The 21,108-nt window shown below is 33.9% G+C and overlaps 1 protein-coding gene across 1 annotated transcript in view; it reads left to right on the forward strand.

Annotated features, from left to right (window-relative positions):
• The window catches only part of MFSD14B (major facilitator superfamily domain containing 14B), a 77,943-nt gene that overhangs the window by 19,772 nt on the left and 37,063 nt on the right, over nt 1–21,108 (forward strand). Inside the window, exons 2-4 of the mRNA XM_051996700.1 lie at nt 10,746–10,841; nt 13,237–13,299; nt 20,620–20,747. Of these exons, the coding sequence (XP_051852660.1) occupies nt 10,746–10,841; nt 13,237–13,299; nt 20,620–20,747 (287 nt within the window). The remainder of the gene's footprint in view (nt 1–10,745; nt 10,842–13,236; nt 13,300–20,619; nt 20,748–21,108) is intronic.

The raw sequence follows: 21,108 nt of genomic DNA on the forward strand, positions 1-21,108 counted from the left end.
AGGAGTTTATTTGAAAGTGAATATATTTTAAAATTTTTCAGTTTTAATTTATTTTATGGTAAATATGGATATAATCCACATAAACAAAAGTTCTTTGGGATACTCAGTAATTTTTAAATGTGTAGAGGGACCCATAATAATTTTTAGGAATGTAACAAGGTCTTAAGACCAAAAAGTTTGACAACTATTATACTTGAGGGTATTTTTTGCTGAAAACCCAAGGACATTTGCTTTCAAAGGACATATTTCCTTTACTCCTTTTGATAAGTAAAACATTAGATTATGAGTTTGAACAATTCAATTTTTTTTCCCTCTTCACATTTCCTTTGTGTGCTCTTTGCATTTTTAGGAATGTCCAACTTGAATTTTCTGAGAAAGGAAGGCTTACAAGTCAATAATTTTGTTCACAAATTGATAGGATATGATTATGCTCAGTTCTTAAAAATGTAATTTGTGAATGCAAGCTGAATTCTTTTTCATTAGTGAATATCACATTTGAGTTTTCCTCTTTTACCTTGTTCATAGCAAGCCATCCTAAGCAGCTTTGACTGTAATTCTCTGGCATGCAACCTGTGTCTCTCTGATCATTTAAAATATTTTTTGTCTCATGAGTTCTGCATCTTAGCAACCACATTTCTGGGTAAATTAAACCTGGGAGAGTAGCTCTTCTTTTGGTGACCAGTGGATTTTGTCTGTCTTCTGTAGATACTAATGTTTTGTGCAATTTTTCTTTGTGCTTTTAAAAGAAATATTCAGATTTTTTTTTTTTTTGGTTCCATCGTATTTTTATTGGAGACAAATGAGACTCAGTATTTTTGTCTGAACTCATTTAGTTTTGAATTTATAGACTTGTGATTTTCTGATACTCCTCTTCTTCCTTTTCCTCTCTTCTTCCTCCTCCCCTCCCCCTTTTCTTCCTCCTCTTTTTTTTCCTGGATATTCTTTATTTTTAAGATTTTCCAAATTTTTGTTCAGAGCTAAGAATTAAAAAAAAAATTTTCAATTGCATTCCAATTTCACTCCTTTCTTTATCCACTTATTTATTATGTTTTCATGCTATTCTTGGAGTTGTATGACTCTTCCATCCTTGTTTTTGAGGGTCTGTCTATAATTAATACAGATTTACAATTTTTCCAGACATTTTCTTACCCAATGGTTTTTTGTATTAATAATTCTCATTATTCTGGTTTTATGCACACTTTATTTTCTTTCAGTTTATATTCTGTAGCTCAGTTTGGGTATATCTTCTCAAGGTGATGAAAGACAACTAGATTTAGATACAGTTACTTCCTTAACTGTTTTGATGCCTGAGTTGTATTTTTTTTTTTTTTCCTGCACTGTGTGGTGATAAATGATAAGAGTTTGAATGGACTTTAGAAGACTTCAGTGCAGAAGCTCAAAGCCTTGATTAAAGTTTGAAATATTTAATGAAACTCCTGGGAGTACTTGTTTTGTACACTATATGCAATTATGAACTTATACTAGTCATGGAGAACATTTGCTATTTTCTCTTTAGTTAGGGTATTAATGATCTTTACATTCACTCGATTTTTCTCTTTATCCCTCTCCTCTCTTTTCTTAAAGAGCCATCCCATATAAAAAGGAATATATATATATATATAAATATAAAATTAAAGCCTTTTTTTTTTTTTTTTTTTTTTTTTGCAAAACATGCATGGGCAATTTTTAAACATTGATCCTTGCAAAACTGCTGTTCCAAATTTTCCCCTTCTTCCCCCCACCTTCTCCCCTAGATGGTAGATAGTCCAATACATGTTAAATATGTTAAAATATATCTTAAGTCCAATATATGTACACATAGTTATATAGTTATATTGCTATACAAAACAAGAAGGAAAAAAAAACTGAGAAAGAAAACAGTGCAAGCAAACAACAACAGAAAGAATGAAAATGCTATGTTGTGGGCCACACTCAGTTCCCACAGTCCTTTCTCTGGATGTAGATGGCTCTCTTTATCACTGAACAATTGGAACTGGTTTGAATCATCTCATTGTTGAAGAGAGCTATGTCCATCAGAATTGATCATCGTATAGCACCCCTCCAAAAATTATTTATTTATTTTTTAATGGAAGCTTTTTTATTTACAAAACATGTATGGGTAATTTTTTTCTTTTTTTTTTTTAATAATAACTTTTTATTGATAGAACTCATACCAGGGTAATTTTTTACAGCATTATCCCTTGCATTCACTTCTGTTCCGATTTTTCCACTCCCTCCCTCCACCCCCTCCCCCAGATAGCAAGCAGTCCTTTACATGTTAAATAGGTTACAGTATATCCTAGATACAATATATGTGTTCAGAACTGAACAGTTTTCTTGTTGCACAGAGAGAATTGAATTCAGAAGGTATAAATAATCTGGGAAGAAAAACAAAATTGCAAGCAGTTTATATTTATCTCCCAGTGTTCTTTCTTTGGGTGTATCTGCTTCTGCCCATCTTTGATCAATTGAAACTGAATTAGCTCTCTTTATCGAAGAGATCCACTGCCATCAGAATACATCCTCAAACAGTATCATTGTTGAAGTATATAATGATCTCCTGGTTCTGCTCATTTCACTTAGCATCAGTTCATGTAAGTCTCGCCAGTCCTCTCTGTATTCATCCTGCTGGTCACTTCTTACAGAACAATAATATTCCATAACGTTCATATACCACAGTTTACTCAACCATTCTCCAATTGATGGGCATCCATTCATTTTCCAGCTTCTAGCCACTACAAACAGGGCTGCCACAAACATTTTGGCACATACAAGTCCCTTTCCCTTCTTTAGTATCTCTTTGGATTATAAGCCCAGTAGAAACACTGCTGGATCAAAGGGTATGCACAGTTTGATAACTTTTTGAGCATAGTTCCAAATTGCTCTCCAGAATGGCTGGATGTGTTAACAATTCCACCAACAATGTATCAGTGTCGCATGGGTAATTTTTCAACATTGATCCTTACAAAGTCTTCTGTTCCAAATTATCCCCTCCTTCCCCCTTCCCCTCTCCCCTCTCCCCTATGACAGATAGTCCAATACATGTTAAATATGTTAAAATATATGTTTAATCCAATATATGTATACATATTTATACAGTTATCTTGCTGCACAAGAAAAATTGGATCAAGAAGGAAAAAAACTGAGAAAGAAAACAAAATAGAAGCAAACAACAACAGAAAAAGTGAGATTGTTGTGGTTCACACTCAAATTCCATGTTACTCTCTTTGGGTATAAATGGCTTTCTTCATCACTGTACAATTGGAATTGATTTGAATTATCTCATTGATGAAGAGAGCCATATCCATCAAAATTGATCATTGTTTAGCCTTGTTGTTGCTGTGTATAATGATCTGGTTCTGCTCATTTCAATTACTATTAGTTCATGTAAGTCTCTCCAGTCTCTCTGAAATCATCCTGCTGATCGTTTCTTATAGAACAATAATATTCCATAACATTCATATATCATAACTTGACAGGGAAGCTCAGTTTGCAGTTCCTTGCCACTACAAAAAGGGTTGCTACAAACATTTTTTGCAGCTTTCATTATTGATTTTTTTTTTTTGTAGTTCATTTTCATTTTCACTTTAGTCATTTTGTATTTTTCTTTTACAGTTTTCACTTTGCCATTAGTTAATATAAATCTTGTTATGTATGCTTCTCCCTATTCATAATTTTTGTTTTGTTGTTTCTTATAACAACTTGTGCTTTCTTAATTGACAGAAATTTGCTTTGGTTTTCCAAAGCATCTTCTTTGAGTATTATCACTGGGTAGAGGAATTTTTTTTCTTTCTTTTTACTGTATTGGCCAACATTTCCATGGTTTTATTTTAATATTTTCACTTTCAGATAAAGTCACAAACTTTATTGGATAACGAAGAATTATAAGCCTTAGTGACTCTAGGGAAGAAGTAAAAGGACAGCATTTTAAAGAATTTTAGTATAAATCCACCCCCCCTCACAATAGTTTGTATTTGGATACCTGGTGAGATTATTTGAGAGTTCTGTTTTTTAGAGAAAGTATTTCCTTAGTTAGAATTAGGCTTTGTCAGTTTCTGAGAAGTTATTTTCTAGAGAAAAAAAAGTCTCTAAAATATTAAAAAGAAATTGATACAGTTCCTTTCTGATACTGATTGTAAGGCACACATTATATTGTGTATCACATGCTATATGTCTTTATTTGGGAAAGTATAGTAGAGAATGAAGAGAATAGAGAAATAAAGGAGAGAGTATCCAGAGGAAGGTCAGTTTCTAGGAGGGTGAGAAATCTGAAAACATATCATGAGAACTATGTCATATAAGAGGCAGTTGAAGGAACTGGGAATTTTTAGTTTGAGAGAACAAAGGACATAGGTGCATATACCTGCCTTCAAATAAGGGAGAGGTTGTTATGTAGAAGGAATAGATTTGTTTTATTGAATCATTTAAAATAGATTTTAAGGAATTAGATAAGTGAGATGTTTATTTCCATAAATTGAGTATCAGTTAACAGAAGGACTAGATAAAACAAGAATGTAACTGGTTCTGTCCTGTTTAAGATTAGGAGATAGTTAAGTTGGGTAAAATAGGCTTTACTTGAAGTACTCCTTTGCAATTAGCTCATTTTATTAACTTCTCCCCAGGAGGAGCTAAGGCTCATTTTATGCCAAGTAAAAGTATGTAAATCTCATGTTACTCAGCAAATGAGGAACTGAGGGAGGGAACTGAGTTCTAGAATAATATGAGAAGGCTCTCTCAGCTTCTGGGGTGTGTGTGTGTGTGTGTGTGTGTGTGTGTGTGTGTGTGTGTGTGTGTGTGTGTGTGTGTATGTGTGATTCTTGGACTTTACAAGGACACATACTTCTTTTTTTTTTTTTAAATTTAATAATTACTTTATATTGACAGAATTCATGCCAGGGTGATTTTTTTTGCAACATTATCCCTTGCACTCGTTTCTGTTCCGATTTTTCCCCTCCCTCCCTCCACCCCTTCCCCTAGATGGCAAGCAGTCTTATATATGTTAGATATGTTGCAGTATATCCTAGATACAAATATGTTTGCAGAACTGAACAGTTCTCTTGTTGCACAGGGAGAATTGGATTCAGAAGATAAAAATAACTCGGGAAGAAAAACAAAAATGCAGATAGTTCACATTCGTTTCCCAGTGTTCTTTCTTTGGGTGTAGCTGCTTCTGTCCATCATTTATCAATTGAAACTCAGTTAGGTCTCTTTGTCAAAGAAATCCACTTCCATCAGAATATGAAGGACACATACTTCTTGTAAGAGCATGAATAAAATAGACTTTTAACTTCACCTCTTTCTGAGCCCAGAAGGTTTATTTATTTTTTATTTTATTTATTTTTTATTTTTATTAAAGCTTTTTAATTTTCAAAAAATATGCATGGATAATTTTTCAACATTAACTCTTGCAAAACCTTGTGTTCCAATTTCCCTCCTTTCCCCCATCCCCTCCTCTAGACAGCAAGTTATCCAATGTATGTTAAATATGGTAAAAATATATGTTAAATCCAATTTTTGCATACATATTAATACAATTATCTTGCTACACAAGAAAAATCAAATCAAAAAGGAAATAAGTGAGAAAGAAAATAAAATGCAAACAGATAACAAAAAAAGTGAAAATGCTTATGTTGTCATCCACACTCAGTTCCTACAGTCCTTTCTCTGGGTGTAGATGCTCTGTTCATCACAAGATCATTGGAGTTGTCCTGGATCATCTTATTGTTGAAAAAAGCCACATCCATCAGAATTGATCATTGTATAAATTTGTTGTTGCTGTGTCTTTCCTGGTTCTGCTCAGTTCACTTAGGATCAGTTCATTTAAGTCTCTCCAGGCCTCTCTGAAATCATCCTGCTGATCATTTCTTATAGAACAATAATAAAAGGTTTATTTCCTATAAGTCAAATACTTGCTTCTTTAGAAGTTTATGTTCTACCAAAAGGTTCCTTCTTAGATATTTATTTCTAATTTTCTATTATAAAATTTTCTTGGTATTTGACTCACCTGATTTCTAAAATTAGGGGTAGAAAATTGAACAGAGTGCAAATTCAATTCTACCAGTGAATTGAGAATTCATTGTTGTCAGCAAGCCAGCCTTATTAAAGGAATAACATACTCTGAAAGAAACATAAGAGGATGTTGAGAGTAGCAGTGCTCCTTCAGTCTTAATTATCAGTCTATCAACCAGAAAAGCTGCTCTTGTTTGGCAGTTTGGTGACAAACAGATATGGCTTTATTAATGCAGATATTATTAAAAGAGATGTATGACCATCCAAACCAAGATAATGTATTGCCTTTTTATCTAAGAACCACTGGGACTTTGCATCTCTTCTCTATTACAGTTAAAATCTCCAGGATGAGTTGCCTTTCCCAAAAATGTTAGTTCTTTAAAAGGAGAAGCGGTCTTATTTTTCTATTTCTATCTCCAGCACTTAGCTCAATGCTTTTGCTCATAATAAATGCTTAATAAATACTTGTTTCATTCATTTATTAATTCGTGATGGTATAAATGTTGTTTGTCCTTCATTTTTGAAGAGAACCAACGATATCATGAAGTGATGTCTTGACTTGGATTTAAGCGAGATAGAAATGCACAAAGTTGTCAACCTCCCAGAGTCATTGAAATCCAGTGGCAAGACAAAAATCAAAACTACTGGTGATGATCTGAGAGGAAGTGAATGACCTTGGTGTCTTTGATATATGACCAAATTTTAAAGTGGCTGTTTCAGTTTCCTTTAAGGCCTGTGGAACAAATTGTGCTCATCCATTCGTTCCAACTTGCTTGGGTAGATACCCCCCTAGTCTACCTTGCTTCTTTTAGCCTGATGCAATTAATCTCTTTATCTTTCTTGATATGTTATTTTAAAAATTTTAACTGATATCATAACTCCTACTTTTTTTCTTTGAATCATCTAATGCAGGTTATTTTTATTCTAACTTCGTGTGTGTGTGTGTGTGTGTGTGTGTATCCTTTTAAAAGATATATTTCTAGTATAAGACAGATATCTGGCCTTTTTTCTCATCTTTTATGCCACTTTTGTTCTATTTTTGGATTGTTTGATCCATTTACATTTGAAGTTATGATTACTAGGTGTGTTATTTTTTCATTTTGTAGTTAGTGAATACTCAATTCTTCATTAGTTTTTAGAAAAAAAGTTTTATGCTAGTTTTTTTGGTAGGCTTCCCTCCATTTCCCCTCTTCTCCTTCATTCTGTTTACCTGTTCTGCCTAGAGTTTTATCTTTTTATTTATAGGTAATTTTCTTTCTCTTTTGGTAATTTTACTTTCCTTATCCACTTAAGGAGAATTCAGAAATCTTACCTTTAACCATCTATTTTACTTAAAAAAAATTCTATTGATATTTTTGCTTTTCTGTAATATATTAACAAGTGAAGCTTTCTAACTCCTACAAGAAAACTATCCCTAACAATAAAGAATTTTAAAATAGGAAGAAAAAAAAGTTCAATAAAACTTAACATCTAAAAAGTCTACTATTATATGATATGTTCCATTTCCATAATCCCTTTCTTATTCAGGGAAGTTGATTGAGTTATTGTTATCTTTTCTTGGGCATCACACATAGCTACTGTAATTGTGTAGCATTCAGATTTTGATTGTTATGGAGAGTGGTGTTGTATTTGTTGTCAGTGGAAAGAAAGGTTTGGTTCTGAGAGATGTGGCAAATTAAAGTGTTGCTATTTATCCTGATGTAAAACATGATGATACAAAAAGTATTTAAAAAACTTTCTTGGCATATGCATTTTGAAATTTGAAGTATCATGTCATTGAGTACATGTATTGAGGGCAGCTGAGTGGTCAAATGAATAGAACATTGGGCTAGAGTTACAAAGACTCAAATTCAAATACAGCCGCAGATATATACTAGTTGTGTGATCCTGGGCAAATCGATTAACCTCTCTTTCTCTCAGGTCTTTCATCTGGGTGGAACCTCCCAAAATTATTGTGAGAATAAAATGAGATAAGGTCTCTTAGCACAGAGCCTTGCACATACTGTGTTTCCCCGATAATAAGACACTGGCTTATCAAAAAATTTTTTTGGATAGAAAACCACCAGAGGGCTTATTTTCAGGGGAGGGCTTATTTTAATGAACATTGACAGCAATTTTAATAAACAGGTAAATGTGAACAAAAAAAAGTACCTTTATTCAATAATGGTCATGTCATCTTCTTCAACAACATCGTCATAAGTGTCCATACCCTGAATTCCATCCTGGATGTCTTGCTCCTCTATTTCCTTCAGAAGAAGTGGACCCAATCTGTCATGTCCAGCAATGTAGCTCTCTTTAAATGAACATGTCTCGTCCAGGTAACCTGCTCATAGTACCTTGGTGACACAGATTTCAGTAATTTTATCCCATGACTTCTTCACCCAAGTCACAACTTCTTGCAGACAGGGCTTCACAAAGTTTCCACGCTGATTTCTTTCCATTCTATTTTCAATGTAGTCATTGACTTCCATGCGCAAAGGGTCCTTGAATGACTTGTTTATTGCAATATCAAGGGTGTGGAGATAGGCAGTCATTCCTGCAGGAATCATTACTTGATCTATTCTTCTCTCTGCAAGGAAGTTCTTCATTTCTTTAGCATGGTGAGTGCTGGCTGAGTTCTTCTTTTACCCTCCATCATGCCCCCTGAGTTCTTCTTTTATCCTCCATCTTGCCCCTTTTATCCTCCATCATGCCCCCTCACTCCCGCTTACATACCGGGTTTTTATGTTGTCCTGCCTCAGCTCTCCTCCGCGGCACTGCTCTCAATGGTGCCAGCAAGCAAATCACTGGGGAAGAACAGGATGACACGCTCACTGCTGCAGCTCTGATTGGATGCATCTCGGAGCGCAGCGTGCGTTTCACCCTGGGGGGGCAAAGGGGAGAACGGTGCATACAGAGGGTACCGTAATGTAGCGTGGTAATGCAGGGGATCACCTTCACTACAATAGCACTCTCAATAGGGCTTATTTTCGGGGGAGGACTTATTTTAGAGGAATCTTACACAGTAAGGGGAAGGCTTATTTTCAGGATGAGTCTTATTATCGGGGAAACACGGTAGTAGGCTCTATGTAAATATTAGCTGCTATTATTATTGTTATGTGATAGAAATGTTTTGGGTATACATAGCCTTAGATGCTATGATAAAAAAGTAAACTACATACAAGTAGAAACTGAAATTGTTTCAATCTTCTAAAGTCATGGTAAAATCAGATAACTATATTACACAGCTTATTGCTTAGTTAAAAGATTGATCCAACAGATTCCAATTGTTAACCTGCGTAATTTGGGCAAGTCATGTAACACATCCTGGGCCAGTTTCCTTGTCTGTAAAATTGTGGGATTATATTGGATTATGTCCCTCCCTTCTCTCCATATATGATCCTGTGGTCTATCGAGAACAAGTGGATTAGGGAGGGATTATCAAGCAAAAGGAAAAGTTCGAGTACTTTAGAAGTAGGGGTTACAGGAGGGTAAAAGAGATTTAAAAATAGACTATGATTTATGTAATAATAATTGACCTATATTTGCTATGGCATTATTTCTTACTAAGTCTTAAAAAATATCAAGATGTTAAATTCTTGCGTAGAAAACTTAAAACCAAGTATTCTATCAAGGTTAACATGCTGTATGAGGTGTATATAATTTGTCAAGAAAAATGTTAATATAGTTATTTGATTTTACCATGAGCTTCGAAGATTAAAAAAAATTTAGTTTCTACTTTTATTTAGTTTGCATTTTAATATTTAAGGCTATCTGTATTCAAACAAAATAGTAGTAGTGAGAAGAGACTTTTTTTTTTTTTAAAATTTTTTATTTAATAATTACATTATATTGACACTCATTTCTGTTCCGATTTTTTTTTTTCCCCTCCCTCCCTCCACCCCCTCCCCTAGATGGCAAGCAGTCCTTTATATGTTGGATATGTTGCAGTATATCCTAGATACAATATATGTTTGCAGAACCGAACAGTTCTCTTGTTGCGTAGGGAGAATTGGATTCAGAAGGTATAAATAATCCGGGAAGAAAAACAAAAATGCAGATAGTTCACATTCGTTTCCCAGTGTTCTTTCTTTGGGTGTAGCTGCTTTTGTCCGTCATTTATCAATTGAAACTCAGGTCTCTTTGTCAAAGAAATCCACTTCCATCAAAATATGTCCTCATACAATATCGTTGTCGAAGTGTATAATGATCTCCTGGTTCTGCTCATTTCACTTAGCATCAGTTCATGTAGGTCTCTCCAAGCCTCTCTGTATTCATCCTGCTGGTCATTGAGAAGAGACTTTTTAATAGTGTGTTGTTTGCATTTTAAAACTGATATATTTTAGTATTTAGGTTAAGATATTTCTAGTCAAAATGATTCGAAAGAATTTTTACTTTTGATAAGTAAGTCTTATGCTTCTTTCCTTTTATGTTTTTAATCTTGTAAAAATACTTTATTTTTGTAAATACTTTGTTACTATGCAATGTATTCCTAAAGTAGAACTTTAAAACAAAAATAAGGGAATGATATATTATTTTAAACATTTCCACAGTTTTCTTTGCTGTTGTTTTATATGTGTTAGCTTGGTGTCTAATATAATTACATATATGATTGATACTCTAGATATATAGAGAGGACCAAGCTATTTTATCCTGTTTTAAATATATTAAAGAATCTGTCAAAATCTGTCTTGTTTTAGAAAGTCATGTATTATTTGGCCATGTTTTTTTTTCATATTTTGCTTCTTCTTTTTTAGCAACAAGGTATTGGCCATCCTAGTGTATACCATGCAGTTGTCGTTATCTTCCTTGAGTTCTTTGCTTGGGGTCTGCTTACAACTCCTATGCTCATAGTAAGTAATCTGTGTATGTGTGTTTAATGGATATATTAATTGTATATGTATATGTATATGTGTTTATGTGAGAGAGAGTGACAGACTCTGATGGATTACTAATAGTTTGCTTGGGAATAGCTATTACCGTGATTTTAAATCTCAGTATTTTTGTATGAGCATTTTTTATTCATTTGCATCAGTTCTATTGATTGTTATTTGGACATTATAATGAATGATGTTATACTTGGAAAAGTCCAAGTTGGCAGTATTTTAGGGGAGTTTAGTTTGTGTGGGTGTTTGTAATCTTTCTGTTTTGAGGAAAATAGCTCAGCAGGAAGACAGTATGACCTGACTGAACGACGACAATTAAAGTTATGTTGGTTTTGTAATTATATTTTTAAAAGCCCGAAATATTAAATTTCTGAACAAAGTGTAGAATTGGAATTATTGTAAATAGCCTTCTGCTCGCCATAGAAACATGTAACTATAACTATAATGTATAGAAGAAACTCATACAATAACATGGATTTATTAAGGAGAATATCATTAGAGAAGATTTAGTTTAAACAGCAATCATTAGGATTAATCAATTGGATTAAAAAATTTAGAACTTTGAAGTAACATAGATATATCTTGTAGATGGTATAGTATTACAATTTCATGATTATTTTTGTTTATAGAAATTACTGAGAATTAATGTTACTAATTAATGCTGCTCATTCTGTGATGACTCATGTCAGTAAACATGTATCTGCCAATAGGAATCTAAAAAGCATTGCTGAATGTTATAGAATCTTAGGCAAAAATCTGAAGATTTTCAGGGCATAGGTGTTTTCCTTTTTATTGCCAGTTGACATTAGAGGTATCAGAATAGGGCTAAAAATGGCTAAGAAATAAATATCTGGTTGAGAAGATGGTGTCTAGGAATGAGATTTGTTTAAATTTAAAAGAGAAGAACAGCAGGTACCTGGCCAGGGTTGGAATATATGTAACAAGGCCTAACAAGTGCGTATTTGCCTAGATTCTTTAAAATTTAATCATAAGAGCTTTAAATTGAAAATAAAAATTACAGAGGTGGGTCAGAGGGATTGAAAAGAACAGAAAACTGACGATGTAAATCCTCCCTGTTAGGTTTAGGGTAATTAACTTATAGAAAGAACAACAGCATTAGAGGAACTTGTAGGAGTCAAAATTCAAGAAAGGAGCAATCTAAAATCTATAGCCTGATCTTTGTACACAGATGTCCAAAGTATGGGTAACAAACAAGTTAACTAAGCAGACTCAGGCAAATTTGACCCCAAAGTAGCTTATATTTTTGACTAAGAAGCAGGATAGGAATATATCTTCTTTTTCAAAAGAAACAGCATTGGTAAAAAGTTAAATGAAGGTTGAGTGATGGGAACCATTGTATATTAATAAAATTGACTTATATGAGGACATCTATCAACTGTGGCAGTGCTGGGAAAGGAGAGAAGTATGCTAGAGGATACTTGAGTGAATGTTGCTGGAAGCAGGAAGAAACACTGTAACTGAAAGTGATTTATCAGGAGTTTTGGATGGTCAGCAATTTTATATGTTGCTAAGGTTTCAGGAAGGAAGAAAACCAAGAAAAAGAAACAATCCATCAGATTTTGTCAAATAAAAGATTTGTAGTAACCTTGAAAAGAGCAGAATAGACTTCAGCAATGAGTAAAGGGAAAATAGAGGAAAAACTAATAATTACTTAGCTGGAATAAGGAGAGAGAAAGAGTTTTAAAGAGTGATTCCTGGGCGTGCTTATGGGCAGAAGAGAAAGAAAAGACATAGATATAGGTTGAAAAGTAGAGGGGCCCTGGAGAAGACTGGGCAGGAGAGTATTAAGGGCAGTTTTTGCTTAGCAAGATGACGACTAGAGACTGAAGCAAAAATGGGTACTATCATGGGGTTTTTGAAAGGTAGAATTGAGGAGGAGAAAGAACTCATGATAAATGAGTTCTTCTGTTGAGCAAAATATGAGGTGACCTTTGCTTGAGGGACAGAGGAAGAAAGCTGATGCCGAGAGCAAAAAGTTTTGAACAGCTATTCTGGGAAGTTTGATAGGGGAAGGTTACAGGATGACCTTGTTGCAGTAATATTGTATTAGACTTGATTACCTAGGTTGTGTGACTTCTGGCACCATTAGTACTTCCACACTTGTATATTCCCATTGAATATCCATCCATTTTTGGATCTAGTTGTTGACAAAGTTAAAATAGTACCCATTCTGACATAGGTCATTGACTTTCACTATACTTAGCTAAATGCTGGTGAGTTTTGATGGATGACCAAAAAAATGTGGCAAAATTTCTCTGCATTTCTTTGAAAAGAATTCTTTTAAAATGGCATTTCAACCTGTGATGTAGTTTATTTGACTTTCTCTCTCTTTTTTTGGCAGGTCCTACATGAAACATTTCCTCAACATACTTTCCTCATGAATGGTCTTATTCAGGGTGTGAAGGTAAAAAAGACTTGTTTGTGTGGGGTTGGATAAGGACTGAAACTAGAATTATAAATAAGACCTCTAGGGGATTTAGGTAACACTTGGAGAGACAACTAATGTTTCATCTGGAGATCTAGACTTAGGCTCTGACCTTAGTTACATTGGAAAAACAAAGTAATTTCGTTTATCGTTAAGTTTAGTAATATCTTAAAACAATAGCTTGAACATGCTATAGCTTTACTAAATTGCCCCAAATATTTGCTAGGTAATACAGAAATTTTTAGTTCTTTCATTCCACGATCTGGGAAGCTGGAAAAGTGTTATCCGTTACTTATTCATGGAATCTCAGACAAAGAGGGAATAAGCAGCTAATCACATTGAACAGAAGAACCTTTTAGTAAAGCTGAATTAGAATCATAGTGTCCAGAGTCCTTAACCACCCAGAATTTAGTCTTCTTATCCACTGTACTCCTACTTTTTCCTAAAACACCACCACTGTTAATTAATAGGCATCTTTAGCAATGTTTTATAGTTGCACTTCACAGATTTCCCACAAGGGAGGGTCTTATGGGATTTGCCATTTGCTTCTCTGGCAAACTGTGATTTGTGTACACTTTTGTGGTATACTTAACAGCCCTCATCTACCATAGAAATGAACCATGTGCAAAAATGTTTTCCCTCAAGGGATTTTTTTTTTTTTATTAGGAGAGGCCACTATACAGCTGGAGAGAATATTGGGTTTAAATTATTGTATGTGAGATTGTTGGATAACAGTATAAGGTAGAATGAGATAAGGCAGATGTTGATTGGTATTGTGATTGGGGGGTCTCAGAGAAACATCAGGAGGGGAAAGGAATTAGTGTGGACTAGTAGAATGATATAGGAGAAGTGGGGCATGGTTTGGATTGTTGTAATGGAAAAGGAGGGAAAGAAGGTGACATAGAGGTAGATATAAGCCTAGTTTGTAAAGAATACAATAAACTGACTTAACTGGAGGAATGGTGTTTTTGTTGTTGTTGTTGTTGTTTTTGCCTGAGGCAATTGGGGTTTGCCTAGGGTCACATAGCTAGCACGGGTTAAGTGTCTGAGGTCAGATCTGTACTCAAATGGTCCTGACATCAGGGCTGGTGCTCTATCCCCTGTGCCATCTAGCTGCCCCAGGAATGTATTTTTTGGGATAGAACAGGGGAAAGTATATTAAATGACAACCAGATCACACTAAGTCTTTTTGTAAAGACCTCTATATGTGACTTACAAGTCTTTTCCACCTCAGGCTTGCATATTTGTTTTGACATCCCTTTGAACACTCTGGCATTACTCAGACATGTTCCATCCCTGTGGTGTTGAATTTGGAAATTCTCTTTTTATCCTTCCCTATTTTTGAATCCTTTATTGATATTATTCTTCCTCCTTCACTGTCGTCTTAAGAGTTTATCACCTTGCTTTGGCCTCTTTTTCCCATCCCCTCTTTTCTTTTATAGACTTAATTCTGTAGTTAAGGACTTAAACAAAAATTCTACTCATGACTGCCTTGTGCTTTAGTCCTTCACTTCATGCTCTGCCCATCATCAGCTTTAGGTAGCCTTTATTATCTTCATACTTAAGTGTTTGTTTTTAAAAAAGAGTGAATTAAAATCACATTTTATTTTTTAAAATTTTTATTTATTTTTTTGGTGAAGCAATTGGAATTAAATGACTTAACCAGAGTCCCATAGCTAGTAAGTGTTAAATATCTGAGGCTGGATTTGAACTCAGGTCCTCCTGACTTCAAGGCCAGTGTTCTATCCATTGTGGCATCTAGCCGCCCCCAAATTTTGTTTCTTTGAGACAGTCTTAAAAGTAAGTGTAGCCTCTTTTCTAGAGGCAACAAAGTGATCTGTTTTATAGAGTATTGAACTAAGGCTAGAATGATGAACTTAAAAGTTAGGAAGACCCGAGTTTAAATTCTGCTTTAGATACTTACCTTTGTAACTCTGGATAACTCTGAGCCATAAATTCCTCATCTGTAAGATGGGGATAAAAATAGTACCTCCTTCCCTAGATTGTTTTGAGATTCAGATGAACTAAAACTATATAAGTGGCAGCTATTGTTCTTGTTGTTTCCTGGTGTAAGGATGTGATCCTGTACTTTTTTTTTAAAATTGGAGGCAGTCAGGATTAAATGACTTGCTCAGGGTCACACAGCTAGCAAGTATCTGAGGCTGGATTTGAACTCCCTGACTCCAGGGCTCTCTTCACTGCTGACCTGGCTGCCCCAGCTGGAATGTGGGGCAGGGTAAAGATAATGAGAAATCCAGGATGACTCCTAGGTTGAGAACCTGAGGGACTGGAATGATGTTGTTCTCTTCTAAAGTGATTGGAAGAGGGATAATTTATATTTTTCCAGTAGTTTATAATTAAATTTTTTTAAATAATAGTTTTTTATTTTCAAAGTATATGCAAAGATAGTTTTCAACATATACCCTTGCAAAGCCCTGTGTTCCAAATTTTTCTTCCTCTCCTCCCACTTTACTCCTAGACAGCAAGTAATCCAATATAGATTAAATATGTGCAAATCTTCTAAAGGTATTTCCACATTTATCATGCTGCATAAGAAGAATCAGATCAAAGAGGAAAAAAAAAACAAGCAAGTAAATAACAAAAAAGATGAAAATATTATGTTGTGGTCCACACTTAGTTCCTATAGACCTCTCTCTGGATGCAGATGATTATCTCCACAAGTCTATTGGAACTGGCCTGAATCATTTCATTACTGAAAAAAGCCACGTCCATCACAATTGATCATCACATAATTTTGTTGCTGTGTACAATATTCTTTTGGTTCTACTCACTTCACTTAGCAACAGTTCATGTAAATCTCTCCAAGACTCTCTGAAATCATCCTAACGTTTCTTATAGAACAATAATATTCCATTACATTCATATACTATAACAAAGGTCGCTACAAACATTTTTGCACATGTGGGTCCCACTCCCTCCTTTAAGATCTCTTTGGGATATAAGCCCAGTAGAAGCACTGCTGGGTCAAAGGGTATAAACAATTTGATAATTTTTTGAGCATAGTTCCAAATTGCTCTCCAGAATGTTTGGATTCATCCACAGTTCTACCAACAGTGTATTAGTGGGACTTTATATTTCTTTCTCAAACTTTTATAATTGTTGTAGACAAACTTTTCTTCTGATTGTAATAGCTTGACCAATGATTATTGGAGTAATTTTGAGGTTCTCTGCTTCTTTCTTCATGTCTTTGTTTTTCCTGTGTATTCTTCCTGTCTTTTATAGCAACTCAGGTCATTATGTCTTGAATATGTAACATATAACTCCATCTAGACTTCTTAATATCTCCATTCATACAACCCAGATGAGGATTATTGTTTATATTGATTTCTCCTGCTGTTTGTTCCTTTTTTAAAACCTTTCTCTGTTCTGCATCTCCCTCACATCCCACCAATATATATTCTTTCTCTGATTATTTATATTTATTTAGATACATTTTCTTTTTGGTACATGGCAAAAATGTATTAAATGCTCATTAATTTTGCTTGATATGTTTTATATTCTAGATTTTGACATATAGATATTGTTAGATATCACTTTTATATATTTTTCACTCTTTGTATTATTTGAAGATTAAAATAGATATATTTAATTTCACACTAAATTTTAATAATTGTTTTGTTCATCATAAATAAAAAGATCGAGAATTAACCTTTTTAAAATTTCAAAATAGGTTGTCTTAAAGATCTACTTGAATTATAGACTAATGTCACAAAATGGTTACTTTTAGATAATTCCACTTTGCAAAGAAGACTGTTACTGAAAAAAATATTGATTTGACTTCACTGAAGATTTAAACTTGATTGATAGTTCTTTTTTTTCCCCATACTTATAGAGTTGACTTTGAGAAGTAGGAGGAGAGAGAATCAATTACTTAACAAAATCCAGTAGATAAGACTTGAATCATAGTCCCACTTGATGCTTTGGTATCTTCTTTTTTAGAAGCCCTCATTTACCATTGAGGAAATTGAGGCACAGAGATTTGAAGTTGTTTGTTCATTGTTAAATAGCTGGGCAGGAGTAGAGTCCCAATGCAAACTCAGATTTTCTGATTACTAAACTATAACTTCTTCTCTCCCATTAAGCTTCCTCCCCTTCCTTTGAGATTTAAGATATGCTTGAGAGAAAAACTGTCAAAAGGCATGAGAATTTCAGGAGAATCAAGATTTGCAAAGAGCCTGATATGTAGAATGTGTTATAGCACGTTGTTTCTTGTTTAATAGGCAGAACACTGGATTTGGAATCCAGTTCTGCTGCTTGCTTAGTTGTGAAATTTTGGGCAAATTGCTTAACTTCCTTGGGTTTTAGTTTCATTATCTAGATATCGAGTGAATTGAACTAAATGGTCATTGTGGATATTCTCAGATCTGTGATTGTTAATCACAGAAGGAGTTAATTTTAAAAATTTAATCTCAACTTATGCACACTGTATTTCAGAAGGAAAGATCGTATGACTTCACCGTGTAGATCTTGATTTTTTTTCTCTCCCCCACCCCCAAGCACAAATAAACTCATTATGGAATCATTAAAGCTTCTTGCTTGTCTTGTGATTTCCTTTGGCCTTTCCAGTGTTCTATTTTCATTTTGAGATGGCTGGAAGAATACAATCTCTATCCTCTTCTCCTGTCTACTTATTTCTCCCCTCATTGAAAAATAAGCAAAACTCCTTAACAAACCAGCATAGTCAAGAAAAGTAAATTCCTACATTGTCCATATTCAAAAATGGTTTTTTTTTGCATCTTCTATGCAAAGTGGACCAAAAATAAACCTAGCTCCTTTCTGTCAGAATAGCATGCTTTGTTTTTAGTCATTTGAAATTGTTGATGGTCTTTTACACTGATTAGATTTCTTAAATTTTTAAAGTTGGTTTTACTCTGAAAATTATGTTTGTGTTTTTACTTTAAAAAAAATCACTATCCGCTGATTGTTTTTTTCATGACTTCAACTTTTTACTGGTACCACCTAGTACAGGTTCTTCTTAATATCTCCCTTAATAATGCAGTAGTTCCCCTAAAGGTCTTGCCACCTTTGGTCTCTTCCCTCTCTAATCAATTCTTTATAACACTGCCAGAATATTTAGCATAATTTTGTTTTAAAATGTGTTGATGTCTTTTTTCTCCTTTTATGTAAATTACTTCCCTGTAGTTGCCTATCTGTAAGAAAAACAAAGGAAGTATTATTGGGCACAGTACAGTACAATACACGTGTATTAAGCTGTATCACATCAGGGATGTGCTAAGTGTCAGTGATATAAAAGGGAGATAAAAACAACAAATAGTCCTTGCCCTCAAGAAACTTTCAGTCTAATGGAAGAAGACAGTATACAAAAGGAAGCTCAAGAGGGTGAGGGCAGAGGCTAGAGAGGCAAAAGGGAAGAAGGAGGAGGTTGATGACGATGGAATCAAAAGCAAGAAGTGAAGCTGCTGGAAAAACAGACCAAAACATTGGCCATGTCTAACGATGTGTGTCCTCTGTACCCTTAGTTCTCTTCTCTATCTTCTGAGCAGAGAGATAGTTTTACCATCAGCCCTCTCAAGTCAAGATTGGTAACTCCATTGATCAGGGTTCTAATTTCTTTCTATTTACAATTTTGCGGTTATTGTTATTCTCCTGATTTTGCTTATTTTCTTCTGTATTATTTTTTATATATATCTCCCTAGTTTCTTGGAATTCTTTGTAATTATTGTTTCTTAAAGTACAATCATGTCCTACTACATTCATTTACCACGATATTTTTTACTCATTTGCTAATTCATGGTTATCTTTCCCCTAGTTTTTTGCTTTCTTAAAATTATATTTTTATAAAAATTTTTATATATGGGAACTTTCCGTTTTTGATCTTTTTTTTGGCTTTGTGCTTTAGTGGTATCACTGGGTCAAAGAGTGTGTGTGTGTGTGTGTGTGTGTATACATACATATATACTTATACATATTAAACACACCCTCGATACCCTCCAGTGTTTTTCAGTGCATATTTAGTAAAATTCTAAGTGGTTTTCCAGATAAATTGGATATATTAAGTGTATTAATATGTCTATTTTCTTACAGACCTTCCTGCACTTATCATTTTTGTATGATCTTCACCAGTCAGATAGGAGAGATTGAGAATTGCTTTAATTTATATCTTTTATTAGTACTTTATAGCATTCTTGTAGATTGTTGTTAGTAGCTTGCACTTTTCAAAGCCATGTTTATGTTTTGGTTATCCATTTATTGTGGAATGACGTCATTCCTCCATTGATTTTTTTTTTTTTATCATCGCTATATTATCATTGATATATTTATCAATTCCCTTTTTATCAGAGATGCTTCATGTAAAGAATTTTTCTTTTCCCTTTTAATAGCTGTTAATATATGGTATGTTGATATAATACTATTTACCATGCAAAGATCTAGAGGTATCTAGTCTTCTACTCAAAAATAATTAATGACTCTCTATTGCCCACCAAATGAAATTCAGACTCTTTGACTTTGTTATTCCTCCCAATCTGGTATACTCCTTTTCCATCTTTTTAGCTTTACTTAATTTATATTGCTCACTTCCAAGTGCTTTATACGTAAGCCAAATTGGACTAATATCTGATCTTGAACATTCTATCATTTCCCTTTTTTTGTGATAATTCCCTATATTGCTAGTGACTTCATTTATTATTATACTTGTTGAGTCTTATCCATCTTTTAAAATTCATCTCTAATGCCATCTCTTATCTGAAGCCTTCTATGAATCCCTTGGTAGTCACAATTTTCCCCCCTCAAATTTTACTTATTTTACTTTTTATACTTCTCTATATGTATAATATAATATTTTGCATTATTATTATCCATATGTGGGTCCTATCTCTCTACCAGACTGTAGTTCCATGTGGACACGGAAAATTTATTTGCTAAACTTTGTATTTCCCCTAGGGCCCAACATGGAATTTTCTCCAACTATGTTAAATCTTAATTGAATTATTCTCTTTAGGCTCCTCAGAAATTGTGAAAATACAAAACTTGAATGCAACTCAGTCCTTTTTTAAGTGTGATCTTTGTACTTATATTGCATCTTTGTTCCTAATCTCTTTTGAAAATTGTTCTATCCTGTCCTTTTTCCTTTCTATTGATATTTGATTAAACAATTTCTAGCTGAAGTATGAAGAGATTGAAGGGGTATGTACTTAAAATGATTTTGTGTTAAGGACGCATAAAACTCAAAATAAATAAAAGATTTTAAATGATATTAGATTCAAAGGACAAATATTTTGTTTGCATTGACTTTTCTTTCTTTCCCCTCTTTTTTAGGGACTGTTATCCTTTCTGAGTGCCCCCCTTATAGGTGCTCTGTCTGATGTATGGGGACGAAAACCATTTCTTCTAGTTACAGTTTTCTTCACATGTTTTCCTATTCCTTTAATGAGAATAAGTCCATGGTAAGTGACTACCTTTTGCAGTTAGACTGATTGATCTTTTGGGGTTCTTTAGAGACTGAATATAATTAGGTGATGATCATAGATTTAGAATTTTAAGGGATTTTAGAGACATCTCAGTTCCTTCATTTAACAGATGAGGAAACTGAGTCTCATGGAGGTCAAGTGACTTGTCTAATACTACACTTTTATAAGTGTTTTAGGGTAGGATATTTCATCCAACTTGTGATTGAAGTCCTACTCACATTTTTGTGCTATTAGAACCTTGGATTAAATGAGGTAATAACTATAAAGTATTTATTTAGCACATTTATAGTAATTAATTTATAAAGATTGGTTGTTGTTATAAAATTATTATTATTAG

Source organism: Antechinus flavipes, chromosome 1, assembly GCF_016432865.1.
Source record: "Antechinus flavipes isolate AdamAnt ecotype Samford, QLD, Australia chromosome 1, AdamAnt_v2, whole genome shotgun sequence".
NCBI lineage: Eukaryota > Metazoa > Chordata > Mammalia > Dasyuromorphia > Dasyuridae > Antechinus > Antechinus flavipes.